Source organism: Scyliorhinus torazame, chromosome 18 (genome assembly GCF_047496885.1).
Source record: "Scyliorhinus torazame isolate Kashiwa2021f chromosome 18, sScyTor2.1, whole genome shotgun sequence".
In the NCBI taxonomy this organism is placed as follows: domain Eukaryota; kingdom Metazoa; phylum Chordata; class Chondrichthyes; order Carcharhiniformes; family Scyliorhinidae; genus Scyliorhinus; species Scyliorhinus torazame.
The window spans coordinates 16,797,136-16,824,491 of NC_092724.1; the positions used below are offsets into that span (position 1 = coordinate 16,797,136).

Here is a 27,356-nt window from a genome sequence, read left to right on the forward strand (position 1 = left end):
CTCGTTGTTGGATAAATTCAGAATCAATCTTACAAAGTTTTTTAAAATAAATTTAGAATACCCAATTCGTTTTTTTCCAATTAAGGGGCAATTTAGCGTGACCAGTCCACCTACCCTGAACATCTTTGTGGGGGTGAAACCCACGCAAACACGGGGAGAATGTGGAAACTCCACACGGACAGTGACCCAGAGCCGGGATCGAACCCGGGACCTCGGAGCCGTGATGCAGCAGTGCTAGCCACTGTGCCGCCCAGATCTTACAAAGTTGATTGGTGCCAGCTACCCGAGGCACCTGCGTGCTGACGGGAACATTAAGACAATCTTTATTGACGGCTCCTGCATGGTGCAAAGACAAAGCTGCTCACGAAGACACCTTGGTGTCGTCAAGGGGTGTCAGCAAGTTCATCAATCAGGGAGGGCAGCAAGGGGAAATTGAACCCTGTTCCCGGTCCATGTCCGCCCATGTTGCTGCTGTTGGGAGTAAGAATGAGAGGATATTTCTTCTCCAGGTCCCAGGCTGAGTTGTGGTGGTCTGGACTGTGCTGGCTGAAAGGATGGTGGAGACAGGCTCAATCATACCTTGCAAAAAGGAATTGGCTAAATATATAAATGTTTGAAATGACAATAATTGGGAAGGCGGCACTGGGGGAGGGTGGGATGGGAGTGGGACCAATAGGATCGTTCCTTCAAAGAGCCGGCTTGGGCATGATGGCCTCCATCCGTGCCCTATGACAAATTGACAGCATCCTCAACCCTGCCTCAGTGCAGAACCGAGGTCGAATGTAAGACTTTCCCTGTCTGTCAGGTACACTTCAAGCTGGTTGTTGGAGTTGAGCCTCTCTTATGATGGAACACACAGCGGGGTATGATAAAAAGAGTTCAGGTTATGTTCCAAAGAGCCCAATCACAGACTCACAATGCGAAGAGGGCCATTCTGCCCATCATGTCAGTGCTCGTTCTTTGGTGGAGTCCCGCTGTCCCTGCTCTTTCCCCACAGCCTCAGCCATTCTTCCTTCATGTGAAACATTGGAGGAAGTTGGGGAATACATTTCTGGTGGGCTGCCTGTAAGAATTCCTGACACGCCATTACCTCGCTGCTGGTCTGCTTTGGAAAGTCTAGGTTTGTGTGGATACCTGGTTGTGTTTACAAGGCAGCAATCTCATCCGTCGGAGGCTTTTTGACATTAATAAACAACAATTTGAAAGCTCAAGATGCTTTGTAAACCGTCTTTGTAGAATCATGGAATTTACAGTGCAGAAGGAGGCCATTCGGCCCATTGAGTCTGCACAGGCCCATGGAAAGATCACCCCATCTAAGTCCACACCTCCATCCTATCCCCGTAACCCAGTCTAACCTTTTTGGACACGAGGTCCTAAATTTTGGACAATTTAGCGCGGTCAATCCACCTAACCTGCACATCTTTGGACTGTGGGAGGAAACCGGAGCACCCGGAGGAAACCCACGCAGATGCAGGGAGAATGTGCAGACTCCGCACAGTGACCCAAGCCGGGAATCGAACCTGGGACCCTGGAGCTGTGCTAACCACTGTGCTACCGTGCCGCCCGAGTTACTTGGAGTTACGATTACACCTTTATTTATTTTAAAATTTAGTGTACCCAATTACATTTTTACAATTAAGGGGCAATTTAGCGCGTCCAATCCACCTACCCTGTACATCTTTGGGTTGTGGGGGCGAAACCCACGCAAACACGGGGAGAATGTGCAAACTCCACACGGACCATGACCCAGAGCCGGGATCGAACCTGGGACCTCGGCGCTGTGAGGCTGCAGGGCTAACCCACTGCGCCACCGTGCTGCCCTACGATTACACTTTTATAATGAGTCCCATGTGTCTGTTGATTTTATAATGGTTCATGTGCTGTGCACCATCCAACAGAATATCATCCTGGCTTTTAAAAAAATATCCGTTTTAAGGACCTAGCTTACAATAACTAGATAATTGAGTTTTTAAAATAATTAATCTGGCTGGCATTTCAAATTTATCCCATTACTCCTTTGCACCGTTTTGTTCCCCTGTCCCAATATCTCTTACTTTTCCTGATTTATGTTCCTGTGAAACACACTGGGACATTTTAACCACGCTGAAGACACCAGAGAAGCTGTTGCTGGATTAACCAGTCAGTCTCAAAGTTGGGAATATATAAAATGCTGCCTTCTCTGATCAATTAGGATCCCTCCTGAACGTGTCAACACTATTCACTGTCCTGCGTGGCCGACATGCTCGGTTTATATATCCAAATGGGCTTTAGAGTGGTTTCACAGGTCGGCGCAACATCGAGGGCCGAAGGGCCTGTACTGCGCTGTAATGTTCTATGTTCTAAACTGGTCTCCTATTCCTCTTCACCTCTCCAGCTTTGAGCTCCAGGTCATGTCCCCCCTGCTTACAGACATGGTGGCTAAGTACACTATTTTTCTAAGCTCATTCTTGGGATGTGGGGATCTCTGCCCAGGTTGGCTTTCGTTTGTCGATGTTCAGTGTTTGACACTACGAAGTGGCTTGCTATTTCACTCCAGGGGTCAGCTAAAGGTCAAACCAACATTGGTTGTGGTTGAAGTCTCGCCAGACTCAGTCAGGATGCTGACACCTGCCCCTAAAGGGCATTAAATAGTTAGGGTTTTAATGATAATCTGACGGTATGATGGTTAATTTTACAGAGTGTTTTTGATGGGATTTGAACTTACACACTTCTGCCCAGGAATATAACCACGAAACAACTCTGACCATGTATTCGTTTATCTATGCCTGTAGAATCTCAATAAGGGCTCCCTTGACATTTCTTTGTCAAGCCTTTTTGTTCAAGGATGAACAAGGCTTTCCTTCAGACAGGATATACATTGCCCCGGCAACGCGTTCGCACAATTTCACTATGTTTGTAACTAAAGCCACCACAAAATGAAAGTTCTATGAAGAAGGTGCCTCTCTAAACCCTGCACGACAGATCCCAGGGGGCTCTCGTTGTAGCAGCAACAAAAGAAGTGGCCTTTTCTCCTTTCAGGTGCTGCCTATGCCCAGTGTTTTCTGCTTTTTGTTTCCGCAGCGTCACAGCATTCACAGTTTGTGTTTGGATGTGATGCTCCATACGTCAGTGTGCTTTCATATTCTGTGGCCCCTTCTCAAACGTTTGGAGTCTCCCCGCAGGAATACCAATAGTAATTTCCCACATCTAGCAAATTAATGAAGCAAGCCTTGCATTTCTATAGCACCCTTCACGACCTCTTTGTGCTTTGTAGTGTAACATTACTGCTATACAGTAGGAAACTGGGCAGTCAATTTGTGCACAGTCAGCTCCCACAAACAGCAGTGCAATAATGACCAGATAATCGTGTTAGTTGAGGGATAAATATTGGCTGGGTCAATAGGGAGAACTCCCTGCTTTTCTATGAAACAGTGGCATCTGATGTTTTCCTTCCACCTGAGATAGCAGATGGGGACATTCAAAATATGGCACCACTGACAGTGCGTTAGTCCCTCAGTACTGGTTTGAGAGTTACAGCTGCCAAAGCCCAGTTGTTGGCAAGGTGCAGCTCCAAATAAAATTCAGGTCTCCCTGGGTAGTTTACTTGCGGTCTGCTTTGCCCAGGATCTGAAAGCTATCAGCCAACAACATTGCACAACATAAAAACAGCTAATAACAGGTTTGTTTCCCATCCTCTCCCTCCATAGGTTAAGTCAATTTAAACTAACTGATGGTCCATATTTGTGAAATCTCACTTTGCGGATGACATGGTGGCGCAGTGGTTAGCACTGCTGCCTCACCGCGCCGAGGTCCCAGGTTCAATCCCGGTCCCGGGTCACTGTCTGTGTGGAGTTTGCACACTTTCCCTGTGTCTGCGTGGGTCTCACCCCCACAACCCAAAGATGTACAGGGTAGGTGGATTGGCCACGCTAAACTGCCCCTTAATTGGGAAAAAAAGAAGAAAAAAAAGAAATCTCACTTTGCTAAAATCCAGCCGATTGGGCCATCAAATTTCCTTAGCACAAATTTGGCAATGTTGGGCTATACTGTGTGGTAATAATTCAATGAAAATTGAGGACACAAATCTTTATAATTAGCATCAGAAAATCACAAACAAGAGGGAAAAGCGAAGCTTTAATGAAGTGTTTTTATTGAAGGAATTGTATACAGTCTTTTAAATATTCTGAAACGTTTTAACGCCGTAGGTTATATTTCGGACCGTCAGTCATCATTTTCCACATTTGTGGTACAATTAATGTTTGTCTTGTTGCTGTGTTCCAATAACATTTACTGCATGGGGATGGGGTTTGTCTAAGTGCACTTGATGGGAGGAGTGAAGGTCCCTGGGAGACTGTCCCCTTACGCAGAAACACAAATGAGTGATAAAACAAATAGGGCTCTGCTGGATTAATTAATATATATATTCCCAGAAATAAATGCTGTGCTTTAACTTAACCCGCTATTCCCAGTTTTATATGTCATTTTTCGTGTTTTAATTAAGTAAAACACTTTGCACCAGCAAATTCTCCAGTTTTTAAATTTTATCCAATTACCTCCCTGCTCTTCTTCCGAAAGGAGGGAATCATGTTAGGAGTGCATCCGGTTATGATGCTCCGTAAATCTCCTGAGATTCGGAATGTTGAAACAAGAGATGTCACAGCTGAGCCCCATCTCTGCCTCGCCCAAAGTGCGCAAACAAGCACATTCCCCTCGGGCGTGCTGGCCTAGAGTGTGTCCCTGAATGATTGTTCTGGTGTCTCACCCAGGGAGCAATGGGCCCACCTGTAGAGCCTCCATCCTAGGGGATGAGGTCAGGCACAGAGTAGAGCTCAAATTTTAGACCCCCGCCCCCCACCCTGTACTGCTACAAAGTCTGAACCACTGAGGGTCACGAGGAAAGTTTGAAACCCACATTTTACTCCCAAAAGCAGGTAAGTGATGCAAAGGAAACTCCCTCAACCTGGCTCTGAGCAAAAGCAAAACGGGCAGTGGCAGCAGATAATTCTTTAAGAGAACCAGCTTCGGCACGATGGATCGAATGGCCTGCTTTTAAGCTGTAAGATTCTATGGTAGAGCGCTGGAGAATTCCAAAGAAGGTTGGAGCAGTGGGGGCAGAACGTGTTAAGCTGCACCCAAAATGGATATGAATTTGAGCTTGTCAGAAAGGGAGCAACACAGTGCTTTATTAGTGTCAGGCTGGATAAACCGGTTGACGACAATCATGGGAGCAGAGCCATGGTTTCACTGGAATAAAATCTTCCTGCTCTTGCTTCTCACCGTGGCAGTCAAGATGCAGCGGTGGGAGGAGGTGACAAAGCTCTCTGTGGCCTCATCCGATGACGCAGAGACATCTATCCCTCCGAAAGACAACAATCAGCGGCCTCCCGAACACGTCGCTAAAATGGATCAGGCACTGTGTGAAATCGCCGCACAGTGTCACATTATCCCAAATCACGGGTCCTTGGTGCCACAGCTTCCGCAGGCCATTTGGTAGAGACCGATCACCGAGGAGACTGTCCCCATTAGTCCCACCAGCCACTCGGGAAACCTCCCTGCCCACAGCACGCCTGGTGGCATCCAATGGACGGCATTTGCCAGGTCAGCCAGGCAGCTGATGATGTTGAGAGTTTCTACTCGCATCCGAATTTGGTATGCCCGCCTGCTCATATTATTCGATTCTCTAGGGGGAGATATTTAAAAAAAAACCCACATTATTAACACAAACATACGCAAACGTACACATTTCCATCAGGCGAGCTGGCATGGAATGGGTCCTTGAATAATTGTTCTGGTGTCTCGTCCAGGGAATATTGGGCCCACTTGATATATGCAAACACATGGAACTTACAGCATAGAAACAGGCTATTCGGCCCAACTGCTCCCTGCTGGTGCCTCTGCCCCAGAGGGATCACCTTTCACCCGGCTCTTCATCTAATCCCTTCAGTGTATCCTTCTATTCCTTTCTCCCTCATTTGTTTACCTAATTCTCCACCGCACTCCTGAATTCTTCACTGGATGCATTTGTGATTATCTTAGATTTGGATCAAGGCTGATCTGTATCTTAACCCCACGTACCCACCCTTGCTGCATGTCACGAGAATAGGTGGTCAGCCATTTAGGACTGAGATAAGGTGGAATTTCTGCCACCAAATGGGTTGTGAACCTTTGGAATTCTCTGCCCTGGAGAGCTGGACTCCCAGTTGTTGAGTATATCCAAGGTACAGGTTGACAGATTGTTGGATACTGAGGTTTTCGAGGCACAAGGGGTTAGCGCAGGAAGGTGGTGTGGAGGTAGAAGATCAGCCATGATCTTCTTGAATGTTGGAGCAGGACCAAATGGCCGACGCCTATTTCTCAGGTTCTTTAAATTTATCAATCTCAGTCTTGAAAGGCCCAACTCTTCCCCAGCATCCATAGCCTGACGCAGGGGTGGGTTTGCGGGGATGGGGACGAAGTGTCCCAGATGTTTACCCACCCTTTGTGTGAAACGGTGCCAAGATGTAAAAGGCGCACGGACTGTGTACACCTCCCCAGTGAGTGAGATACCCGACTTCTCACTGGGTGCCGAATCACAAGAATTCTGATGCAATTTGTAACAGCGCCTGCCAAAACAGCTTTGCCTCAACACAACCCAGTATGTTTTTACACTGTCTGATTTACAGTGCCTACGGGTCCCAGTAATTGGCTGGAATGTACTGAAATTTGCCGCAAACACACAGGCAGGTTAGTATTCATCGAGCTGTTTGTGCAGCATTTTGGCAGCGCTCCACGGAATGCAGCATCAGCACTCCCAAATTTCCAAACTGGCATCAGGCACTTGCTTGCAACGAGGAGAGGACAAAGATAATTCTGTGTGCATTCCTTAGAAGAGAATGACAATCCTAAAAATCTCTTCTGATCACTAAACTACCCTTTTGCATTTCTCTCTTCTCTGAATGAAGTATAAATGATTTGGTTTCTCCTTTCATATAAGCCTGGACAGGTTACAAGAAAAACTCGGTGTCAGGTGATCCTTCTTCCACCTCTAACCTCTCTCTCCCCCTTTTTTTGTATTTTCCAATATTACGGAGATTGCTCTGGACATGGATCTCCCACACTCCGGCACTCCACCATCCTGCCCTCTTCTTCCCCTCTATCGTCACTGTCTTGAAAGGAGATATCGCACCCTGTCCTACTCTAGGCCAGGACTTAGAAACACCCCATTTCCTTCAAATCTTTTTCCAATTGTCCTCAGGCTTTCTCAACAAAAACTGCACCACAGCTACACACTGCTGCCCGACTAACCTGTCCTACAGATCATCAGATTCAGGTGGTCAAGTTGACTCTCTGCGAAAGTTCCCTAATTTAGCTGTTACAATCTCCTTTAGCTGAAAGGATAGCAACAAGATTGCACGTTTTTACATTTTTACTGTAACAAAAGAATAAAAGCATCATTAACTAAACACTGTTTTTTGTCGGTAACTTATACTTTAAACCACAAAACAGAAAATGTACCTTTCCTTTCAGCACAACCAAAATTACACTTCAGGTATTCTTTACACTTTCCTTCAGTTACATTCAACTCTTCTGGAACTATTCCAAGGTGATTCTTAGCTTTCTAGGGGGCATGGGAACTTTTAATCTCAGAACTTTCTTTCACAGAGAGGTATTTCTCCCCACAGATTCTTCCTCTAGCATAAGCTAGACAAATCTTCTAGTCTCATTTTAACTCATGAATTTAGTCAATTCAATCTGAATGCAAACTCCCACCTGCATTCCTGTATGGTTAACCACACTGCTTGCTACATACAGCTACTCTCCCTTGCTTGTATACTGGAAGACTAACTTATCTGTGAGTTTCAGAGATATCCCCTCTCAAAGCTTAGCTCCATGGCAATGTGAATCGCATGGGCACAGTATTTAAGAAGATTAGCTGCCCTTGAGTCTCCAACTCTCTTTCATCTTTGCACTAAATGGATTGTTTAAAGCAGGGTTTTTCAAACTCAGGGTCGCAACCCGCGGGTGGGTCGCAGGCGGGTGTTGGAAGGGTCATGGAGTGATCGGGTGTGGCGTTCCCGATCACTGGAAGAAGTTCCCAATGGCCGCGATCGGCTTTTAAGAATGCCGGCCGTGGGCAGTCCCCGATTGATTGCGGTGTTTGAGGGTGCGGGGCTGTGCTGTGTGCTGGTCACTGCGCGCGTGGGGACAGGGGCTGATGGGCACCCACCTGGGCGCACAATGATAACAGTGGTGCCCCCAGCTTGGAGCTCTGCCCTGTTGCTCGTCCTCTGCGCGTTGTTTGGCTCGTCCGCCACCACTGATCTGCAGTATGCAACCTGGGGCTCCGTGGTGAAACTGTTCAATGGCCGGCACAATGTCCGCTTGCACTCCCAAGACGTGAAGTACTGGTCGGGAAGTGGTCTGTGACTGGGGCGGATGCAACCATTGGACAGTGAGAGGGAAGCCAGGCCAGGTTTGGCAGCCAGAAATACTGATAAAACGGGGTCAGTCAATAGGGTTGACCCATGTCACCACTGGAAGAAGCCTACACAGTCATCACTTTGTGTCGCCGCACTGGAAACCAGGAAGTAAGTGCTTTTGATGAGTCTGGAGAAGGAAATTACTTTGATGTTTCGATAATGCAATAATCATAGAATTTACAATACAGGAGGCCATTCGGCCCATCACGTCTGCACCGGCTCTTGGAAAGAGCACCCCACGTAAGCCCACACTTCCACCCTATCCCTATAAACCAGGAACCCCACCTAACCTAAGGGCAATTGATCATGGCCAATCCACCTAACCTGCACATCTTTGGACTGTGAGAGGAAACCGGAGCACCCGGAGGAAACCCACGCAGATATGGGGAGAACGTGCTGACTCCGCACAGACCGTGACCCAAGTTGCGAATCGAACCTGGGACCCTGGAGCTGTGAAGAAACTGTGCTAACCACTGTGCTACTGTGCCCCCTTGGAACCAATAAGAAATAACGTGACATTGTGTGTGTTTGACAAGTTACCTCATCTCCTCTAAAGTCATAGTTTCTAAAGTAAAAACAAGATTGTACTTTTTTCCATACTTGTTTAAATTCCTAAAGAAATGGGTATATATTTAAAACAAAGTTTGTGTGTTAATGTAAGGATACGCATGTTCAACTAAAATTGTTTAATGTTCAGTAGTGTGGTAGTCTATGTTAGGAGGATTACGGTACCTAGTAATGCCGCAATACCATTGGTGGAGAATGTACTTGTTCCCATTGGATAAGCTTGCATGTTAGCTCCGCCTTGTAAGGCAGGGTATAAGAACCCGTGCTGCCCCAGCAGCTTTCTTCTGTACCTGCGCTACTGGGGGAAACATCTAGCGTATTAAAGCCTTCAATTGTCTCCAATCTCGTTTCTGAGGTTATTGATGGTGCATCAATTTAATATGCTACATTTAAAAGAATGGAGCTCCGAATCAAGCCGGAGTGACTGCAACTCAGCCCCCACGCGGCAAACTCAGCGGCAACCTTCAAGCACTGGCTAGCGTGTTTCAACGGATATCTCGGAACGGCCGAAAACACACCCACGGGAGAACAGAAACTGCAAGTCCTGCACTCGAGGGTGAGCCCAGAAATTTACACCCTCATCGAGGACGCGGACGACTTTGATGCAGCAATGGAGCTGCTGAAAAGACATTATATTCGCTAGGTAAACCAGGTCTACGCCCGACATCTGCTAGCGACGAGGCGACAAATCCCTGGGGAATCGTTGGAAGAATTCTACCGGGCGCACTTGGTGTTGGGGATAAACTGCAGCTGCCCGCAAGTTTCGGCGAGCGACCACACAGAACTTTTGACCCGGGACGCTTTCGTTGCAGGTATGCTGTCCTCCCAAATCCGCCAGCGATTGCTGGAGAAAGACACACTAGGCCTCAAGGAGGCACGGGCCCTTGCCAGCTCCCTGGATGTGCCCTCCCGAAACGCCCACGCTTACGTCCCCGACCGCACGGCAGCCCCCTGGGCAGCATGGAACCCCCCCGTGGCCGACCCCGAGGCATCTCCCATCCCCCCACAAGCTTGTGGCGCAAGACGGCCTGGCAACCCCGGGGAGCCCTGCTGTTATTTTTGCAGGCAGGCCAAGCACCCCCGACAGCGCTGTCTGGCCCGTGCATTCACCTGCAAGGGATGCGGTAAAAAGGGCCACTTTGTGGCGGTATGCCAGGCCCGGGTGGTGGCTGCGGTCTCTGGTGGCGAATAAGGACTGCCACCACAACCCTCTCCACGGTCCCCGTGCGGCCAACGGGCGCCACCATATTCCTCCTCCAGGGCCATGTGCGGCCTCTGGGCGCCGCCATCTTGTCCCGCGGACGCCACGTTATATGGATGGGCGCCGCCATTTTGTGCACCCCCAGCCATGTGTGACTAATGGCGCCGCCATCTTGGATGGACTCCCAGGACCCCAGCTCGGCTGACCACACACCGCCCGAAGAGAACATTCAACTGCTGCCACGAGTAGCCTCGGTAACCCTGGACCAGTCTTGGCCCCGAACACTATCGACTGCTACGCGACGGTGCTTATCAACGGGCATGAAACGTCCTGCCTAATCGACTCTGGGAGCACGGAGAGCTTCATACACCCCGACACGGTAAGACGCTGTTCTCTCCCCGTCCATCCCGTTAATCAAAAAATCTCCCTGGCCTCTGGATCTCACTCAGTAGAGATCAACGGGTTTTGTGTAGCTAACCTCACAGTCCAAGGAAGGGAGTTCAAAAACTACTGACTCTACGTCCTTCCCACCTCTGCGCAGCCACACTCCTAGGATTGGGTTTTCAGTGTAACCTCCAAAGTCTAAGTTCAAATTCGGCGGTCCTATACCCCCCCTCACTGTCTGCAGCCTCGCGACCCTCAAGGTCGATCCGCCCTCCCTGTTTGTGAACCTCACCCGGGATTGCAAACCCGTCGCCACCAGGAGCAGACGGTATAGTGCCCAGGACCGGATCTTTATTAGGTCAGAGGTCCAACAGTTACTGAAGGAAGGTGTCATTGAGGCCAGCAACAGCCCCTGGAGAGCTCAAGTAGTGGTGGTAAAGACCGGGGAGAAGCATAGGATGGTCATCGACTCCAGTCAGACCATCAACAGGTTCACGCAGCTGGATGCATACCCTCTCCCCCCGCATATCCGACCTGGTCAACAGGATCGCGCATTACAAGGTCTTCTCCACGGTGGATCTTAAGTCCGCCTACCACCAGCTCCCCATCCGCACTAGTGACCGCAAATACACTGCCTTCGAAGCAGATGGGCGGCTCTACCACTTCTGAAGGGTTCCCTTCGGTGTCTCTAACGGGGTCTCGGTCTTCCAACGAGAGATGGACCGAATGGTTGACCGGTACGTTGCGGGCCACATTCCCGTACCTCGATAATGTCACCATCTGCGGCCACGAACAGCAGGACCACCACACCAACCTCCGAAAATTCCTCCAAACCGCAAAAATCCTTAACCTAATGTATGACAAGGATAAATGCGTGTTTAGCACTGACCGCCTAGCCATCCTCGGCTACGTAGTGCGTAATGGAATGAGAGGCCCCGACCCTGAACGCATGCGCCCCCTTATGGAATTCCCCCTCCGCACTGCTCCAAGGCCCTGAAGCGCTGTCTAGGTTTTTTTTCTTACTACGCCCAGTGCCTCCCCAACTATGCGGACAAGGCCCGTCCACTGATCAAATCCACAACTTTTCCCCTGTCGATAGAGGCCCGCCAGGCCTTCAGCCGCATCAAAGCAGACATTGCAAAGGCCATGATGCACACCATCGATGAGTCCCTCCCCCTTCCAGGTCGAGAGCGACGCATCCAACGTCGCTCTGGTGGCCACCCTCAACCAAGCGGGCAGACCCGTGGCCTTCTTCCCACGCACCCTCCACGCCTCTGAAATCCGCCATTCCTCAGTCGAAAAGGAGGCCCAGGCCATAGTAGAAGCTGTGCGACATTGGAGGCATTACCTGGCTGGCAGGAGATTCACTCTCCTCACTGACCAACGGTCGGTTGCTTTCATGTTCGATAATGCACAGCGGGGCAAGAAAGAAAAACAATAAGATATTGCGGTGGAGGATCGAGCTCTCCACCTACAACTACGAGATCTTGTACCGTCCGGGGAAGCTAAACGAGCCTCCTGATGCCCTATCCCGCGGCACATGTGCCACCGCACAAGTGGACCGCCTCCGAGCACTCCACGAGGACCTCTGCCACCCGGGGGTCACTTGATGTTTCCACATCAAGACCCGCAACCTGCCCTACTCCATTGAGAGGTCAGGACAGCCACCAGGAATTGCCAAATCTGCGCGGAGTGCAAGCCGCACTTCTACAGGCCAGAGAAAGCGCACCTGATAAAGGCTTCCTGTCCCTTTGAACGCCTTAGTATGGATTTCAAATGCCCCTTCCCCTCCACTGACCGCAACACGTACTTCCTGAACGTGATTGACGAGTACTCCCGGTTCCCATTCGCCATCCCCTGCCCCGACATGACCGCAACCACCGTCATAAAAGCCCTCCATGGCATCTTTACACTGTTTGGTTTCCCTGCCTACATACACAGTGATAGGGGGTCCTCCTTTATGAGCGACGAACTGCGTCAATTCCTGCTCAGCAAGGGCACTGCCTCGAGCAGGATGACCAGTTACAACTCCCGGGAAAACGGATAGGTAGAGAGGGAGAACGGAACGGTCTGGAAGACTGTCCTACTGGCTCTGCGGTCCAGAAATCTCCCAGTCTCCCGCTGGCAGGAAGTCCTCCCGGATGACCTCCACTCCATCCGGTCACTACTGTGTACCACGACAAACCAAACACCTCACGAACGTCTCCTTGTCTTCCCCAGGAAGTCCTCCTCTGGGACCTCGCTCCCGACCTGGCCGGCAGCTCCCAGACCCGTCCTGCTCTGCAAACACGTGCGGGCGCACAAAACAGACCCATTGGTCGAGAGGGTCCATCTCCTCCACGCTAACCCTTAGTACGCCTACGTGGCGTACCCCGACGCCCGACAGGATATGATCTCCCAACGGGACTTGGCGCCCGCTGGATCCCCACACACACCCCCACCACCAGCCCCACCCTGCCTCCCACCGGCACACCCCACAGCCACCCCCTTCCCAGGTGGATCGGTTCTTCCACCGGCCCCGTCTAGGCCCTGCCCACCAGCGCACCCCACAGCTGCCCCCTTCCCAGGTCATTTGGCCCTTCCACCAGCCACGTCCAGGGGTGATGAAGCTGCCACAGAAGCCAAAACCACGCTCCCGGAGTCACAGACACCCGAACCTCCACCGACATCACCACCAAAGCTACGACGATCGCAGAGGACGACCAGGGCCCCCGATCGACTAATTGCTTCCTTTTGAAATGTACATTACAACTTTTAACTATTTACAACAGTAATGAGGCAAAACGCTGTTCGGAGGCATTATGGTACCTTCATAACTATAACTTCTACCACTTTGTAATACGGAGCTACCACCCCCGCCGGACACTTTTTTAACAGGGGGTGAATGTGGTAGTCTGTGTTAGGAGGATTACGGTACCTAGTAATGCCGCAATATCATTGGTGGACAATGTACTTGTTCCCATTGGATAAGCTTGCATGTTAGCTCCGCCTTGCAAGGCGGGGTATAAGAGCCCGTGCCGCCCCAGCAGCTTTCTTCTGTACCTGCACGGCTGGGGGAAACATCTAGCGTATTAAAGCCTTCAATTGTCTCCAATCTCGTTTCTGAGGTTATTGATTGTGCATCAAGTAGTAAAAAGTCAGAGACAGGGGCAATGAGAAGGTCATGCGTCCGGCACATATACTGATGTCACAAGTCCATGCTTTGGGTGCAAAATCATGGAGGAGATTCCTGCGTTTTGAGTTCCCAGCAAGTACCCGTACCGGCCTGCCCGAACAGGCACCGGAATGTAGCGACTAGGGGCTTTTCACAGTAACTTCATTGAAGCCTACTCGTGACAATAAGCGATTTTCATTTCATTTCATTTCATTTCAAGTAAGCAACAGGACTGTGTGAAGAACTGAAGATGGATTATTTTGTCATAAGGAAGAGAGGGCCACAGATACAAACAGGCCAGAATCTCACAACTGAATCTGCTGGAGAGCTTCTCAGGAGAGTCCACGGCAGGACAAAGCAATGCTGGTGTGGACTGTATCCAGAGCCTCTGGTGAACAACCCATTAAGAAACTGAAATCTGGAGCAAAGCAGTATAGAGATGTTTTCTTGAGGTAAAGCTTTAATTGTGCCAGTGCAAATCAGGATGCAAAGCCCATGTGTGTTAAATGCAGGAAAGTACAGGCAAATGAAAGTTTAAAACTCTCAAATCTTCAAAGGCATTTGAAGACTAAGCACGGCAAGTTCGAGGATGAACCTCTTGATATTTTTCCAAAGGATGCAGCGAGAACTTAAATAGTCACCTGAAGTCCTGAGCAAAAATGTAACATTGAATGACGCAGCAAGTGGGATCATGAGGATCAAGCAGGCTCACCTGTCGCATTAAAGGTAAGCAAAAATGGTGTGTTGCGAAGGTCGTCCAGCGTGGGCCTCCAAGGTCAGGTGGTTGGTAAAAGTGGGTCCCTGGGAAAAATGTTTGAAAAACACTGGTTTAAAGCACGACTGTTTATAATCCTTCTAGGATTTTGGAGACTCACAGTTATGCACTGTTAGCACACAGGCCTCTGCCATTGTCTCCCAGACTAAACAGCTTGCACCGTATTCCCAGTACTACAATCTGGACCTTTTAAAAATCTCTAACAATCACACTACCCAGGCTTGCTGTCAAGCTGATTCAGAACAGGTCACATTACCCCCTTCATTCTACCTTAATTTGAAAGACAGTCCCAGAACAAAATAATCTTATAAATTGCACAATTTCAACTCAGATACATCTCCCCGTTAGAGCTGCACTGAGTTGCAACATTCAGCATAAATAACCATGTTTTTCACCGTACTCAGTTTTGAGGTAAGCTTTATTCTGGCTTCCCTTCAGTTCCGTCTTCAGCAGCTGCACAACTCTGAAGGATCTGTTAGTGTTAAGAAGGGGGAAAAAATATTTCAGCTTGTGTTAACTGACTAGAGTAAAAAAATAGATCTATTTCCCTCCATCCCCACAACACTTTCCCTGTTTCTTAGGTTCCATCACTGAACAATATATTTTAAAAATTCATTCACAGTCCGTGATCGACACTGGCAAAGTCTACTTTTATTGCCCGCCCCTAATTGCCTTTGAGTGGCTTGCTGGGCCATGTCAGAGGGTAATGAAAGATCACCAACATTGCTGAAGTCTAGAGCCACATGTGGACAAGACTGTCTAAGGATGGTCGGTTTCCTTCTCTGTTTTTTGTTAAATTTAGAGTGCCTAATTCATTTTTTCCAAGGGGTAATTTAGCGTGGCCAATCCACCTACCCTGCGCATCTTAGGGTTGTAGGGATGAGACCCACATTGTGCAAACTCCACACGGACAGTGACCCAGAGCCGGGATCGAACCTGCGACCTCGGTGCCGTGAGGCAGCAGTGCTAACCACTCCGCCACCATGCCGCTCTGCGGGCTTCCTTCTCTAAAGGTCAGGAGTGAGCCAGATTGTTTTTTAAATGATAATCTGGCAGTTTTTGAAAGCACCTTTCTGTTCCAGATTTATTTAACAAATATTAACTGAACTTCAGCTCCTCCGCTGTTGCGGTGAGGTTTGAACCTGTGTCTCTGGATCACTAATTCAGGCGTCTACTCCAGTTACAGATGATAACGTTCCCAATCATATATGTGATGACTGGCCATCTGGCCATGAATAACATCACAACCTAGTCTAACCCAATCCAGCAGGGTTTATCTAGTCTAACCCAATCCAGCAGGGTTTGAGCACTGTGCAACAATCAGGAACTAGAACCGTGACCATATTTAATAATATAATAATCTTTATTGTCACAAATAGGCTTACATTAACACTGCAATGAAGTTACTCTGGAACTCCGCTAGTCGCCACATTCCGCGCCTGTTCGGGTACACGGAGGGAGAATTCAGAATGTCCAAATTACCTAATAGCACGTCTTTCTGGACTTGTGGGAGGAAACCGGAGCGCACGGAGGAAACCCACGCAGACACAGGGAGACCGTGCAGACTCCGCACAGACAGTGACCTACACCGGGAATCGAACCTGGGACCTTGGTGCTGTGAAGCAACTGTGCTAACCACTGTGCTACCATCCCTGCGTACAGCACAAAGACACTGCCATTTGGCCAAGATCAGTTACCTCATCAGTATTGGGGAATCAGACCTGGCCACATCACTTCACTCGACCTGGAGCACCCCAAACATTTAATCTTCTTCGGGTGCAAATGTCATGGAGTCTCGGGTGGGGTTGTGTGACGGGCGTGCCGAACCCCAAATTAAGTTTACTCTCCTTGATGAACCGCCGGCAACCCAAGTAACTTATACCCACAGATCTCAATGTTGTCAGCTGTGGTTTAGTGCATAGCATCTTGAGTCAACAGGTCGCGGATTCAAGTCCCACTCTAGATACAAAATCCATGCTGACCGAGTGCTGCTTTGTCAGAGGTGTATCCTTTCGGACAAGCTCTTAAACCGAGGCTCTGTCTGCACTCTAAAGTGGGTGTAAAATGGCACTAAAAAATGCAGTGGAGATCTCCATGGTATCCCTGTCGGGTCATAAAAAAATGGGAGCAGGAACAGGCCATGTGGTCCCTCAGTCCTGCTCCACTATTCAATAGGATCACGGCATTTCTGATTGTGACCTTAACTCCGCTTGTTCCCATAACCCTCGACTCCTTTGTCAATCGAAAACTTGTCAACCTCAGCCTTGAATATGTGCAATGACCCAGCCTCCTCTGCTCTCTGGAGAAGCATATTTCAGAGGCGAGTGCCCCTCTGAGAGGTTGCAGGAGCTTGCTGAGTTGGGGTTTAACCTGTGTCAGAATGGAGCTGTTTTCTCTAAAGGGCAGCACGGTAGCGTTGTGGATAGCACAATTGCTTCACAGCTCCGGGCCCCACGTTCAATTCCCGGCTTGAGTCACTATCTGTGCAGAGTCTGCACATTCTCCCCGTGGTGTGCGTGGGTTTCCTCCGGGTGCTCCGGTTTCCTCCCACAGTCCAAAGATGTGCAGGTTAGGTGGGTTGGCCATGCTAATTGCCCATAGTGTCCAAAATTGCCCTTAGTGTTGGGTGGGGTTGCTGGGTTATGGGGATAGGGTGGAGGTGTTGACCTTGGGTAAGGTGCTCTTTCCAAGAGCCGGTGCAGACTCGATGGGCCGAATGGCCTCCTTCTGCACTGTAAATTCTATGAAATGAGTTAAGAGACCATGTTAACTGAGTGCCACTCACCGCAGAGCTCCCAGGGCCAGTGACAGACTCCACAGTGAATTGCTTAGCGTCCACCACTTGTCTGAGTTGATGTTGAGGATTCCGTAGTCAGCAGCCCAGGCCAGGTGTTCACAGGGATAATAGAGCTGATCTGCCACATTCCCCGTTATAGAGAGCAACCGCACAATAGCATCTTCCTCCTTTAGGGGAAAATCAGAAAACCCAAAATCAACACTGCAGTATTAATCCAAAAATAGAAAAAGCTGGGAAAACTCAGCAGGCCTGGCAGCATCTGTGGATAGAGAAAAGGAGTTAACACTTTGAGTCCATATGATTCGTCACAACTAAAGAGGGGGAGAAACGTGACGGAGGAAATATTGTACAAGAGGGGGTGACGCAGCTGGAGCAGAGGACAAGGTCAGTGACTGGTAGGAAAGGTTGCAACAATGATGTGTGGGGTTCAAGGCAGAGGAAGCGTTAACGGCAGTATGAAGGACTATAGAAGATACTAGTAGTGGCATTAAGGTAAGACATCAGAATGTCTTAACGGGAGAACCATGTTCAGTGCTTGACGAACATGTGGGGGAGATGGGAGGTGGGAAAGGGAGGTTTGCATTGGGCCAAAAATTGTTATTGAATTTTAAAAAGAGGTCAAGGTGCAGGAGAAAGGCGACAGTACAAAGTTGTTGAACTCAAGTGACGAGTCCAGAGGGCTGTAATGTGCCTAATCGGAAGACGAGGTGCTGCTCCTCCAGTTTATGTTCGACTTCACCAGGACATTGCAGCAGGCCAAGGACAGACATGTAGGAATGAGAGCAGGATGCCGAGTTGACGAGCAACAGGAAGATTGGGATCATGCTTGCAGACTGAGCGAAGGAGTCACCCAGTCGGTGTTTAGTCTCCCCAATGTAGAGGAGTCCACGATGGGAGCAGCGAATACAGTCGACTGAGTTGAAGGAGGTGCATGCTTCACCTGAAAGTTTGGATCCTTGGTGAGGGGGTTGGAGGTAATGGGGCACCTTCTGCGGTTGCAAGGGAATGTTCCGTGGGGAGGGGATGGAGAGTTGGGGGTGATGGAGGAATGGATCTGGGTGTTAAGAGCAGGGGGGGTGAGAGAATGTGTGGTGGGCATTGTGCCGCAGTTGGCAGGAATGGCGAAGGACGATCTTTTGAATACGGAGGTTGGTGGGGTGGAAAGTGAAAACAAGTGGGGTGAAGGGGTGAGGGCAGAGCTGTGGGAAATGGGTTGAATCTGGTTGGGGCACAGGTGGTGGGGAAAAATCTCTGTTCAGGAAGAAGGCAGACATGTCAGAAGCATCCTTTTAAAAAGTGGTATCATCGGAACCAGTGCGACGGAGGCGGAGACTGGGAGAATGGGATCGATTCTTTCCAGGATGTGGGGTGTGAGGAGGTGTAGTTGAGGTAGCTGCGGGAATTGGTGGGTTTGTAATGAATATTGGTGGTCAGTCTATCATTGGAAACGGAGACAGAGAGGTCAAGGAAAAGAAGTGTTGGAGATGGACCATGTGGAGGTGAGAGGGGGGGGGGAATAGGAAACAAAACGGAAAAAGAATCGTGGGAGCGGGCCTGGAACAAGGAGCGGTCCACGTAAACCACAAAAAGACAGGCACAACTGGGTTCCATGTGGGCATCCATAGCCACGCCCTTTATTTCTAAGCGAAACAAGTTCAAGGAGAATTTATTTGCCGTAAGGGAGTGGTGGTGGACGGGGATTGTTCAAGCGTCTGCTCAAGGAAGAACAGAAAAACCCTCAGGCACTCCGGGTGGGGGATTTTTACACTTTTAATAGTTGCGCAATGTATGACACACCATCCCAATTCACAGCTCATAGATGACTTTGGAAGTGGATTCACTGTTGTTGCACCGTCGGGGGTACTGTTGTTTGGACGAGATGAGTCAGCTGTCGCACTCAGCCGAGTCAAGAGAATGTGGGCTTGAATCCTGCCCCAGGGCCCAGAGCACCAAAATCCCCAACACCGTACTGAGGGTAGGAGTGATGCGCTGTCAGGCCTCGTCTGTCCTTTCAGGTGGACACAAACGATCCCATGGACAATGATCAGGTAGTGGCTGTAAGAGCAGTTGGTAAAAGGCTTTAACTCCAATCATACAGATAAGCATCTCTAGAATGCTCCTGGTGGACCAACAAAGTGTTTTTGAAGTTTAGTCCCTGCTGTAGTGCAGGAAGCGCGGGCAGCCAGTTTGCCCAGGCCAAGAGCAGCAATGAGATAATGAGAATATAGTTTGTTTTTAATGACGCCGGCCAAAGAATATTGTCCAGGGCAGCCGGGAAAATCCCCATAACCTTCTTCAAATTAATGTCATGGGATCTTTTACACCCAGCTGCCAGCGCAACCAGGATACTCAATCTGATTTGGAATTCTAACTCATCTCAAGCATCTTCACCAACACAATGGGTGTGATCTGACGGCTGTGCCCGAGTAGGGAAGCGGTGCGGCTCTTGAATCTCACAAGAGGCCCCTAATGTGGACCAGCAGAACGGCACGTAGGAGGGGGGTGTCTGCCAGGCGATCGGTGGCCCTTGGGTGGTCGGTCTCAAGGCAGGGTGGTGCCCTGGTACTGCTGATGCTACCTGCCCCCCCTGGCATTGCCAGCCTGGGTACCACCTTGGCATTGCCAGGGTGCACAGGGAGCAGGCTGGCAGTGCTAAGGTGCCCAGGTGGCATTTTGCCCACACCGGGTTCAGGCCCGGGGTTGTCCTGCCCTTGATGATCCCCTACAGTATTTGGGGGGGGGGGGGGGGGGGGCGAAGGTTGCGGTCAGGGGCCGAGAGATCGGGGCGCCATTTTAAAATGAGTTTAAGTAAATGGGATTGAGTGCGTCTTGGGCGTGGCGCTCCTCACCAAAGCTCAGGAATGAAGCAGAGTCCTGTTTAGTGGCAGGATCCTTCTTGGCGCTGCCAGTGTGGGGAAACACCTGGCTAAACCTGCTCAACACCGGACTCGGTTTCATTTCCGTTAAATCACGCCCAGTATCTCAAATATTGAAGGGGAAGCCGGGTAAGTGCAGGAGCAGAAAGACAGTCAGAGTTTTGGATTGGGGGAAAGCAAAGCTCAAGTCTGTGAAATGCCTCAGTTCCAGGTTGTGATGTGGGTTTCCCAACTACCTGAGGACATCATGTTGTTCTTCACCGCTTCAGCCCTCATCATAAAATCTTAGGCTATGTATTGTACACCTCATCACTTCCCTCCAGCTCTGCATGGAAATCATCCGTACTCCCAGGCTCTGTCCCAAATCCCAGACTCTGTCCCAAATCCCAGCCCCTCACCTTACCTCACACCCCAGGCTCTGTCCCAAATCCCAGTCCTTCACCCCACATCCCAGGCTGTCCCAAATCCCAGCCCCTCACCCCAAATCCCAGACTCTGTCCCAAATCCCAGCCCTGTCCCAAATCCCAGCCCCACCCCAAATCCCAGACTCTGTCCCAAATCCCAGCCCCTCACCCCACATCCCAGGCTCTGTCCCAAATCCCAGCCCCTCATCCCAAATCCCAGACTGTGTCCTAAATCCCAGCCCCACCCCAAATCCCAGACTCTGTCCCAAATCCCAGCCTCGCCCCAAATCCCAGGCTCTGTCCCAAATCCCAGACTCTGTCCCAAATCCCAGCCCCAAATCTCAGGCTGCTCCCCTCAAATCATAGCCCTGTTCCCAAATCCCAGGCCTTGCCCAATACACCAGGCCCTGCCCTTTCCCAAGTGTCAGCCTCCTCCCTCAGAGTCTGGTTCAACGCCAACCCCCTCCCCTATATCCCTGCCACATCTCCCCAAGCCCCACCCCTTTCAACGGTAGCATTGTGGATAGCACAATTGCTTCCCAGCTCCAGGGGCCCAGGTTCGATTCCGGCTTGGGTCACTGTCTGTGCAGAGTCTGCACATCCTCCCCGTGTTTGCGTGGGTTTCCTCCGGGTGCTCTGGTTTCCTCCCACAGTCCAAAGATGTGCAGGTTAGGGGGATTGGCCATGATAAATTGCCCTTAAGTGTCCAAAATTGCCCTTCGTGTTGGGTGGAGTTACTGGGTTATGGGGATAGGGTGGAGCTGTTGACCTTGGGTAGGGTGCTCTTTCCAAGAGCCGGTGCAGACTCGATGGGCCGAATGGCCTCCTTCTGCACTGTAAATTCTATGATAAAACTGGCCCCACCTCTCTCCTCAGGCCCCTCCTTTTGCCTCTAACCACAACACATCCCCATCACTCTTCAGGCTGGAGAAGGGGTAATAAGGAATAAAAGAAATGGCAGAGGAACTGAATAGGTGCTTTGCATCAGTCTTCATGGTGGAAGACACCAGTGCCGAACAGGAACTTCAAAAGAGTCGGGGCAGAGGGAAGTGTAGTGGCCATCACTGAGGGGAAGGTGCTGGGGAAGCTGAAAGGTCTGCAGGTGGATAAATCACCTGGACCAGATGGACTACCGGATGGAAACCGGATGGATTTGCAGGAGATTGGGCTGGGATTTGGGGCAGAGCCTGGGATCTTGCCGAGACCACTTGGGGCAGGGCTGGTCTCAGAGGACTGGAAAATGGTTAACGTAATATCCCTGTTTAAGATGGGAGGGAGGCAGAAGATGGAAGTTTATAGGTTGGTCAGCCTGACTTTGATTGTTGGTAAGATTTTATGTGTCTATTATTAAGGATGAGATTGCAGAGTACTTGGAAGTGCATGGTAAAATAGGACTGAGGCAGCACGGCTTAGTGAAGGGGAGCTCAAGCCCGATGATTCTGTTAGAATTCTTTGAAGAGGTAATGAGGATGTTAAAGGAGAACTAATGGACTTGATCTATTTGGATTTGCAGAAGGCCTTTGACAAGGTTCTGTACAGGAGGCTGCTAAATAAGAGCCCATGGTGTCAGCGGCAAGGGACTGGCATGGGCAGAGGATTGTCTGACTGGCAGAAAGTGTGGATAAAAGGGTCTTTTTCAGGATGGCAACTAGTGACTAGTAGTGTTCCGTATGGGTCCGTGTTGGGACCGCAACTATTCACGATATACACTAACAATCTGGAAGAGGGTGTTGTTGCCAAGCTTGAAGATGATATGTAGAGGAATAGGTACTGTTGAGGAGGCAGGGAGGAATAGGAGAATGGGCAAAGAAGTGGCAGACGGAATGCAATGTGGAAAGGTGTGAGATTATGCACTTTGTAAGGAAGAATAGATGCATAGACTATTTTCTTAATGGGAAGAGGCTTTGGAAATCAGAAGCATATAGGGACTCAAGAGTCCTAGTTCAGGGTTCTCTCATGGTTAACATGCAGGCTCAGTTGGCAGATAGGAACGCAAATTCAATGTTAACATTCATGTCGAGAGGGCTAGAATACAAGAGCAGGGATGTACTGCTGGGTATAAGGCTCTGGTCACCCCCCCTTTGGAATATTGAGAGCAGTTGAATGATCCTCGGAATGAAAGACTTGTCATGTGAAGAGCAGCTGAGGACCCTGGATCTGTACTCGATGGGGCAAGTAGGGGCTTTTCACAGTAACTTCATTTGAAGTCTACTCGTGACAATAAGCGATTTTCATTTCATTTCACTATTCCCTTATCGTCCATATGTCTATCCAATGAGCATTTGAATGCCCTTAGTGTTGGCAAGTCCACTACTGTTGCAGGCAGGGCATTCCACGCCCTTACTAATCTCTGAGTAAAGAACCTACCTCTGACATCTGTCTTATATCTATCTCCCCTCAATTTAAAGCTATGTCCCCTCGTGCTAGACAGCACCATCCGAGGAAAAAGGCTCTCACTGTCCACCCTATCCAATCCTCTGACCATCTACTTGATGGGCCGAGTGGCCTTATTCTGCTCCAATGTCTTATGGTCTTATTCCACCCTCTCGTATGCCCCATCTGGCCCTGCCCCTTTCCCAAGACACCACCCCTTCCCCAAAACCCCTCCCTAAGTCCCCATCCCTTCCCCAAGTCCCCATCCCTTCCCCAAGTCCCCATCCCTTCCCCAAGACCCCACCTATTCCCCAAGTCCCTCCCCTTCCCCAAGTCCCCGCCTATTCCCCAAGACCCCGCCTATTCCCCAAGACCCCACCTATTCCCCAAGTCCCCACCTATTCCCCAAGTCCCTCCCCTTCCCCAAGTCCCCACCTCTTCCCCAAGACCCCGCCTATTCCCCAAGTCCCTCCCCTTCCCCAAGACCCCGCCTATTCCCCAAGTCCCTCCCCTTCCCCAAGACCACGCCCCTTCCCCAAGACCCCGCCCCAGCTCTCCCCCGGGCCTCACCGTGCCGCCCAGCCCGTACCCTCGCGAGTAGAGGTACATGGACAGGTCATCGAAGAGCCGCAGGGCCGCCCTGCAGTTACTGAGCTCCTGGGCAACAAGCAGCAGCCGGCGGCCCAGCTCGGGGTGGCCTCCCCCCGGCGCCGTCAGGAGGCCGCCCAGCAGCCGCGAGCTGTAGCACACGGTCCGCACCAGCCGGTCGCGGCCGCGGTAAGACTCCAGCACGTTGGCCACCGACTCCATTCCTCACATGGAAAGGACTTTAATCCCCCTCAGCCTGATAACGCCGGAAGTGATTTGATTGACATCTATGACAGCCAATCCAAAGAGACGTTGCTCTTACGCAGATGCAGTTCCGGTGCGGTAAACCAATCAGCCTCGTGGCCAAGCCGTCAGTCACCCTGCAAGAGGCGGGCTTCCAACAACGGCCGCGTCCGGTGTGCGCATGCGCCATATGATTTCCTCGTTGCTTAGCAGCAGAAGGGCGGGGCTTCGTTAAAGGGAGTCCAAAGAGTGGCGACCAAAACACTCTTAAAGGGAACTCAATAAATCAAAATCATCCCACAGAAAGAACTCTTAGTAAAATATTCCTGTTCATGGGCTTGTCGTCTTGGGTGCTCTGCTACACAGACGAACCAACACGGTTGCGGATGGTACAACTCAATTTTATTACTAACAATATTAACATTGATAAACTGGTTACTGTAGTTCGTTCATTACCCTTGAACCTGTGGACCTATTCCTAACACTATCTTGGAGAAGTACTCAGCACATGGTGAATGTCTGAGTGGCTTGCTGTGAGCTCTGTGCCCTGAGCTGTCTCCTGCTGGAATGAGTGGGAAGTGTCGTGTTCCCCGTTTTATAGTGTGTATGCTCTTGCCTGTGATGTGTGTGTATTGATTGGTCCGTTGATCTGTCCATCAGTATGTATGTATGTTTGCCCCATGATGTTTATCTGAATATCATGACAGGGCTCATGTCTGAGATCAGCCCTATCTTTACCACCAGATATTTACAGTGCTTTGCTGCATCTGGAAATTAGAACATTAACTGCACAGGAGGCCATTGGATCCATCAGCTCTGTACTTCCCACAGGAGCAGCTATCCAGCCTAACCCCACTTTCCAGCTCTTGGGTCAGAGGCCTGTTGTACACACACTTCAAGCGCACACCCAACTGTGTATTTTCAATGAGATGAGGGTTTCTGCCTCTTTCAGGCAGTGAGTTTCAGCAGCAACCCTCCCCCACCCCCAAAATCACTCTCTGGGTTAAAACATTCTCCCCCCTTAACTGATGCCGATTACTTTACAAAAGTGGGTGCAATTGTGAAGAGGATCCAAGGTGATTTATAGCAGATTTATAGTGAGTGGGCAAACATGCAGATGCAGTAAATGCGGCCAAATGTGAAATTATACACTTTGGTGTGAAAGACGGAAAGGAAGAGTATTATTTAAATAGTGATAGGGAATCCCTATCTTGGGATAGGGAAGCGTGGATGTACAAAGGGATCTGGGTATCCTTGTACACCAGTCAATAAAAGTGGAGAGACGGGTGCAGCAAGCAATTAGGAAGTTAAATGGTATATTGGCTTTTCATTGCAAGAGCATTTGAGTTCAGAAGTAGGGATGTGATACTGCAGTTGGTTATACAAGGCACTGGTGAGACCACGCCTGGAGTATTGCATGCAGCTTTGGGCTCCCTACACAAGAAGGGATCTGCTTCCAATAGAGGGAGTGCAGCGGAGGTTCACCAGGTTGTTACAGGGATTGGAGGCACAGTCCTATGAGGAGATTGGTTCACTGGAGTTGAGAAAGATGAGATCATCTGATTGAAACATAGAAAATTCTAACAGGGCTGAACAGACTAGATACAGGGAGGATGTTTCCCTGGTTGGGGAATCTATAGCCAAGTGACACTGTCTCAGGATATGGGGTAGACTATTTAGAACCATTTAGAACCCAAATTGTAGTGAATCTGTGGAATTCTCCAACACAGAAGGCTGTGGAGGACTAGTCACTGAATGTATTCAAGAGAGAGAGTTTGGGCAGGATTCTCCGTCCCCCCGCACTCGTTCTGAGTGCGACACCCCCCCCCACCGCCGGCAGTGGGACCCTACATCCCGCCAACCGGCCAATGAGGTTTCCCATTGTCGGCACCCCCCCGCACGTTGTTGGGAAATCCGCAGCCGTGAGTGCACTGCTGTCAAAGCGGAGAATTCCACCGACAGAGAATGCAGCTCATGTTTTAGATTTTAATGGCATCAAGGGGTATGTGGAGAAAGTGGGAATATGGCATTGATAAAGCTATGATCCTACTGAATGGTGGAGCTGGCTCGAAGGACAGAATCGCCTACTCTGGCTCCTAGTTTCTCTGTTTAAATCTATGCCCTCCTGATTGTTGATATCTCTGCTAATAGATGCTTCCTGTCCACTCTTTCTAGGCCCTTCATAATTTTATACGCCTCAATTAGACCTTCCTTCAGCCTCCTGTGTTCCGCAGCCTATCCAATCTTTCCTCAAAGCTAACATCATCTATGCCCGGCAACATCTTCATAAACATTGTCTGTACCCTCTCTAGTGAGATCACATCCTGTAACTCGCTGAACAGAACTACACAACAGTACATTAGCTGTGGTTAAAACCTTCTGCTCAGCTGATGCTTGGTTGGTCATCCTTTCCCATGAGTCAGAAGGTTGTGGGTTTCAGTTCCAAACCCGACACACATGGCACAAGTCAGGAGTGCAATGGAATACTCTCCACTTGCCTGGATGAGTGCAGCTCCACCAACACTCAAGAAGCTCGACACCATCCAGGACAAAGCATCCCACGTAATTGCTCCCCCTTCCACAAACATTCAAACCCTACAACCAATGGCCATCTACAAGATGCACTGCAGTAACTCACCAAGGTTCCTTAGACAGGAGCTTCCAAACCCACAACCTCTACCATATCGAAGGATACCTGGGAACCCCATCGTCCTCGTCTCTCATCACCCTGACTTGGAAATATATCGCCGCTCCTCCACTGTCGCTGGGCCAACATCCTGGAACTCCATCCCTAACAGCACAGTGAGTGTACGTACACCACTAGGACTGCAGCGGTTCAAGGCGGCCTTCTGAAGGGCAACTAGGGATGGACAATAAATGCTGGCCTAGCCAGCGACGCCCTCATTTCATAAATGAATTTTAAAAAGCATGAAAATCTAGCCATCACGTGCAGGGCAGGCAGTACTGAGGGAGTGCTGCACTGTCACATGTGCTGTCTTTTGGGTGAGACATTAAACTGAGGCCCTATCTGCCTATTCAGGCGAATCATCAAAAGTACCACATGACTTCTTGAAGAAATTCCTTGCTGGACTGGCTAAAACTTATCCCTCAAAAAAACCCACCAGAAACAATTTATATTTGTATGAACAATAGCTCTTCAAACCTTGCTTGGGAAGTTTTGAGATTTCCTGATAAATATCAGTACATTTTCTCATGTCTTTTTGCATATCTTCATTTTTGTGTGACAGGAAAACTGGATGCCTCAATATAAATTTCTTGGTACATTTTTCTCAACATGGGCTGTGGCTGTGCTTTCCCTCACATCCTCCCCTGCAGCCACTATTTTGATGAACACAAATAAATAAATAAGGGCGGCACGGTAGCACAGTAGTTTGCACTGTTGCTTCACAGCGCCAGGGACCCGAGATCGATTCCTGGCTTGGGTCACTGTCTGCAGAGTCTGCACGTCCTCCCCGTGTCTGCGTGGGTTTCCTCCGGGTGCTCCGGTTTCCTCTTACAAGTCCCAGAAGAGGTACTTGTTAGATGAATTGGACAT

General features: G+C 49.7%; 1 protein-coding gene and 1 long non-coding RNA gene across 3 annotated transcripts; one reads left to right on the forward strand and one right to left on the reverse strand.

Moving 5' to 3' along the window:
* Positions 1 to 4,112: 4,112 nt before the first annotated feature.
* pex11g (peroxisomal biogenesis factor 11 gamma) lies at positions 4,113 to 23,887 on the reverse strand. 2 transcript variants are annotated; one of them, XM_072482244.1, is made up of 4 exons: positions 23,540 to 23,887; positions 17,305 to 17,483; positions 14,920 to 14,991; positions 4,113 to 5,659 (listed from the first exon to the last, which is right to left on the reverse strand). In XM_072482244.1, the coding sequence occupies exons 1-4, from the start codon at positions 23,777 to 23,779 to the stop codon at positions 5,431 to 5,433; spliced, it is 720 nt and encodes a 239-aa protein (XP_072338345.1). In that variant the 5' UTR covers positions 23,780 to 23,887; the 3' UTR covers positions 4,113 to 5,430. The 2 variants fall into 2 exon arrangements, with proteins under 2 accessions (XP_072338345.1, XP_072338346.1); XM_072482245.1 differs by lacking the exon at positions 14,920 to 14,991.
* Positions 23,882 to 27,011, forward strand: LOC140394978 (uncharacterized). The gene is made up of 2 exons (XR_011936084.1): positions 23,882 to 24,189; positions 25,976 to 27,011. It is a non-coding gene; the product is annotated as an uncharacterized lncRNA (long non-coding RNA).
* Positions 27,012 to 27,356: the final 345 nt, after the last annotated feature.